This window comes from Ostrinia nubilalis, chromosome 3, assembly GCF_963855985.1.
Source record: "Ostrinia nubilalis chromosome 3, ilOstNubi1.1, whole genome shotgun sequence".
Taxonomy (NCBI): domain Eukaryota; kingdom Metazoa; phylum Arthropoda; class Insecta; order Lepidoptera; family Crambidae; genus Ostrinia; species Ostrinia nubilalis.
The window spans coordinates 12,055,496-12,060,456 of NC_087090.1; the positions used below are offsets into that span (position 1 = coordinate 12,055,496).

Below are 4,961 nucleotides of genomic sequence, written 5' to 3' on the forward strand. Positions count from 1 at the left end.
GCGCCCCGCGGCTCGCGCCACTCGCGACAATACAACGTTGCCTTGCCGCTCCGATGACCGCACGAGAGAGCAGATATTGTGGGAAGCAACACTTGAAAAACAATATTTTTTTGATTTTATTAGTTTCTTTACTGGACAAAATAATGTGCAATAGCTACCTACCTATAAACCTGTGCCACCGTAGAGTTATAGTTTTTCCACTCAATTTCCACTTTGATAATTTTCTTCAGTTAATAGCAGTTTCATTTTGATTTTCGCAAGCATTTTTAGCTGACTGCCAACGGCTTCCCATCCGTAGCAAATCAATATACCTCCATATTGTAATAAATTCCCAACCCTTAACTTCGCTTCTAAAAAGTCGTTAACTACTCTCGTAGTAAATCATAACAACAGTGAGCCTTATCAGCTAGATATCATCTTTAATGGCGACAAAAAATAATGGCGAAGCCAACCCCGCGGCGACCTCACGAATTGTTCCTTCACACTGTCGTCAAAGGCCCAGATTCTCAGATCGGGAGATAAGTGAGTTCTCACCTCCCCGCGGTCACGCTCGCGAAAGGGTTCGCAATAATTGCAACAATCAATTGGAGAAGCCATCGAACAATTTGTATAGCTCTATGTGCGGGTTGACAGCGATGCTATCGGCGCCTCGGGGAGCACTGCAATGGGAAGTGGCAAGGGTTGTTTTCTCACACCTCAAGTCCCGTTGCGTAATTAAAGTCGCAAGTGGTTGTTCAACAGGTTACAGAATTGGCCACATGATTGTATACTGTTAACTAAAATTTAAAAATAATGTTTAGGCCAGGATTACTAACAGCTATAGTATTTAAACATCTAAGGAACTAATAGATCTATTAGTTCCTTAGAGGTTCAAATATTTAATTTACAACATCATAAAGTAAATCGTATTTCTCAGATAATCTCAAAGTTCAGTGGCACGCCAAGAATACCAAGCAAAACCATTTATGTTACCTCAAAGTCCATAATAAGACATAAACATCACCTCGTTGCAATATGTCACTGGCAACAAAGCGCTGCGGTAACGGTCCGCATCATTTGTCTGTGGTCCGTAATTTATGGTCTCCTGCCGAAGAACGAGGACAAAAATGGGGATGTTGTTAAATATTTGCCTTGAGACAAGAGGGGGCGATAATTCGAGGCTATTATGACGTCATTTCACGCCCTTTGTGAGGTCGTCACGCCGTGTCATCTGCTCCTCGAGACGCCTGCCTCGACTATCTCCCGATTACATCTATTGTGTCATTTTTTCAGAGCGCTAGGATGTGCCACCGGCGATGATTTCGTCCCGCTCGCTTGTTCGCTCGACTTTGCCATAAAAACACTTCGCTGCCCTATTGTCTCGTGGCCCTTTTACGAGCTCCGTTTTGTGCTGTTATTGTTTGCGGTCGATAAACATCTCGCCACTAGGTAGGTAGGGATCATCACCACTTTTACCGGTGGCGTCTTTAATAAACCCATCAGGTCGATTGTTAATTGATTTTCAAAGGTTCACAGACACACGGAACAATATGGATTTGTTGAATAAAGATTTTTATAAATTAACAAGAGATCTGCAATCAAATGAATTTCGAACATTTCGACAAGATCCCAAACTTGTGGAGGCTATTGATAAGTTGTTTTATAGTAATCACATGAAATCGTGTGATATCAATGCTGGACAAATAGTATTGCCAGAACGAAAACTTAAATTTAATGAAGTTCAGGACTTGTTGAAGTTATCTTTGAACGGTAATAATGCATTTTGGAGCGATAATGGATGATAAGTTTAAATTACAATAATATTTTCAACAACATGGTTTTCAGCTACAAATAGAGACCAGAAAGCAGTACAAAAAGAAGTAAATAATAATAGAAGATTAGTAATAAAAAAGATAGAAGATCTTCTATTGGGAATTAACCAAAGCGCTGAAGCTGGAGAAAACCCTAAACTGATTATAAGGAATCAAAGACTTTGGAGCAACTGTATCTATGATTTGGATAGGTATTTAAATGAAATTACTTACTTTTTTGTAGTTAAATGTGAGATGACTGTGTGTAAAACTAATAAAAACTTGTCCTTACAGAGTAACATTGAAGTCATATAACGACGCGAAAAAGACTACAGTATGCTATTCAAGCAAGGAAGATAAAACGAGATTTAATATTATTGTATTCGTACTAACGAAAGTGCATGAACTGATGTTAAAAAATCTGACGGTAACTAGAAGGTAGGCCTTTAAATAGTTGGTATTTAACGTAATACCAATCAGTAAGGTGCACTCAATTGTTTTTAATTTCTTACCAGTCAGACATAGGTCACCTATGTTTTATTTCTTTCAGAGAGCTGTTCTATCAAAATGTGTCTCGACTCCGTAACCAATCGAACCTGGATGTGGCAGTCCGCGACGTTTGTTGTCTGTTGGAGACTCCTCCGTGGAGTTTGGGTATAGTAGCCACCTCCAAGGGGCTAGTGGCTGGCCCGCTGACGATGCACCATCGTGATGGATCTGTCGTGGATTGTATGGCTGCTGGGGGTAAGATAACTTTAAACACAGACTATGCTTAACATTCTAGTCATCATAATGATGAAAGGGCGATGTCAACTAGATCGAATTCATACCATTACCCTAATCGTACTTATTAGCCACCAACTAACGTTCTTATTAATTAACTACTCACCTGATATGTTCCAAGTATGGTTATGATATAGACCTACCTAACACAGTGTATTATAGTCGGCAGAGTCCTTTAGCGATACAAAAATTCATTGAAATCTCCAACATAAAAGAACGAATGAAATTAACTATTCTAATTAAGTGATGTGATTCGTAGGAGTCCTCATACCGCAAGACATAGAAGGTCTCAAAGATTTGAAGTCAACAGCCAAATACATCCTCGTGGTAGAGAAAGATGCGATATTCCAAAAGCTTTTGGACGAAGGTGCTTTGATTAGATTGGGACCAGTTATTATTTTGACGGTAAGTCCAACATTATGAAACACAAAAACCGAATTGAAGTTGTGAACCAAGTTGAATGATTGATCCTAATAATAGCTCCCTCAGTATCAAAGACTTATTTATACTTATTAAACTTTATTCAGGGTAAAGGCTACCCAGACGTATGCACAAGACAGCTGCTGTGCCGACTCTGCTCAGAGCTAAAGCTCCGTGCTTTGGCTCTAGTTGACGCTGATCCTCACGGCTTCGAGATATTCCTCACTTACAAATACGGCTCTTTGGTAAGGTTAAAATCTCCTCCTTCTTCTCCTTCCTTCATAATCCTTGGGTACATTTTATTCTTTAACATATTGGCCTGGTGACCTGTAACACAGGTATTCATTTACCTAGCTCAGGCTCCGGTCTCACACACTCATTAATGAGTTTTCTTTAATGTATTGTATCCTGTATTTTTGTGTGAGAAATAAATAAATAAATAATTTTCTCGACTGGTAAACCTAAAACTAATTGATGGTTTTTTAACCCATAGGCACAATCCCACTTGTCATCATCCCTCGCATGTGCTAGCCTGGCTTTATTGGGTGGACGACACCATGACATCATGACCCTGGCACCAGCTGAGGCTCGCCTGCCATTGACCGATCTTGACAGGCGAAAATTGAACTCCCTGCTGAAAAGGCCATACTTGGATAATGCTCTAGGTAAATACAAATTTTTGGATAGGTTCTTTTCTTTTGCGATAGCTTTTTATCAAAACCCTCTGATATTGTTTTGGAGTAAAATTAAATGTGTTTTCCCGAAAATTTCTTAGGTTCCCGAATAAAACAAGAATTCTCTGCCATGCTGGCCAGTGGCGTGAAGGCCGAGATTGAAGCATTGGCGCCCACCGCGGCAGCTCTATGTGATGCGTACTTACCTTCTAAAATCATACAGGGTGATTATCTTGGATAAAGTAATTAATAAATTGAATTATTTTATGATTTAACACATGCCTACTATATCTTATTGAATACAATAAATAACCCTTTTCAACACTTTTTCTGGCGCAGTCGGGGTAACAACTACCTAAATCAAACCATTCTTACATTTTCAAACTTGCTATGCCCTCTAGTGGTAGAACGATGAAATAAAATGGCGCACGCTTTTGTGCTAGTTATTTTATTTTACGCTTGGCGGATGCTTTGACTCACACGAGGGGTAGACGTTTCACCGTCACCTGTCTAGGGGTCGCTCGGTCTGCAGATATATAATTAGCAGCGCCATCTATCGGTGCGCATTTTGAACTAAAGTATTTAAAACTTGCAGTCATTCGTGTTGGTCTACAAAGTCGTTGCTCTTTGATTTTTGGTCAGTAATGTCATTATTTGTCAAAATGCGATGAGTGGCTGAGAATGAAAATATTTATCTAAATTACCCAGTTGAAATAACGAAATGGAAAATAATGACGATCCCAATAACGACAAGAAGTTTGTGAACAAAGCTAAGTCTTGTAATAGCGGACCCTCGGCTGCGTCGAGGCTCAAAAGTGAGGCGGTGAAGCGCAAGTCTTTGTACGTGAACGACGCTGTCCGTTCGCTGGACCTAGCACTGGGTAGACTCAAGAAAAGCAAACTCGTCAGTGGAGAGTACAGCACCAGCTCCCAAACTAATTCAGATTCTACAAGGCAAGGAGCCATTGAAATGTTCATGGATGCCAGTAGAAGTTTCAATTTTAACCAAAGCCTGGAGAACGCATCGCTCATGTCGATGAACTTTTCCCATTACGAATTGATGCGCAATTTGTCTGAGTCGAATTGCAACTCTGATGGAGCTTTCAGCGGTACCACGAACAACAGGTACATGAGCCCTACAGATTTGTCTGTAAAGGATGAGCATTTGGAGAAGTATTTTCGAAGCGTCGAGATGTGGAGCAGACACCGCAAGGGTGGTGGTCCGAGCAACGTACACTTTGAACTGCCCGAGAAGTAGCGTCTGTGCAATGTGTTGAAATAAAACTTCAAGATG

The 4,961-nt window shown here is 40.4% G+C and overlaps 1 protein-coding gene across 1 annotated transcript; it reads left to right on the forward strand.

The window, feature by feature from the left end:
- Window positions 1–1,616: 1,616 nt before the first annotated feature.
- On the forward strand, window positions 1,617–3,908 carry LOC135088344 (meiotic recombination protein SPO11). Its single transcript, XM_063983193.1, has 8 exons — window positions 1,617–1,749; window positions 1,825–2,002; window positions 2,085–2,228; window positions 2,341–2,534; window positions 2,833–2,978; window positions 3,101–3,238; window positions 3,487–3,658; window positions 3,769–3,908. Exons 1-8 carry the CDS (start codon window positions 1,653–1,655, stop codon window positions 3,906–3,908), a joined length of 1,209 nt encoding a protein of 402 aa, XP_063839263.1. The 5' UTR covers window positions 1,617–1,652.
- Window positions 3,909–4,961: the final 1,053 nt, after the last annotated feature.

What these genes read in the sequence shown, in the direction of transcription:
- LOC135088344 (XM_063983193.1), top strand. Translation starts at nt 1,653, where the DNA reads ATGAAATCGTGTGATATCAATGCTGGACAAATAGTATTGCCAGAACGA. An exon ending in CTTACAAATACGGCTCTTTG is followed by an intron (nt 3,239 to 3,486) that starts GTAAGGTTAAAA and finishes TTTAACCCATAG; the next exon opens with GCACAATCCCACTTGTCATC. An exon ending in ATACTTGGATAATGCTCTAG is followed by an intron (nt 3,659 to 3,768) that starts GTAAATACAAAT and finishes AAAATTTCTTAG; the next exon opens with GTTCCCGAATAAAACAAGAA.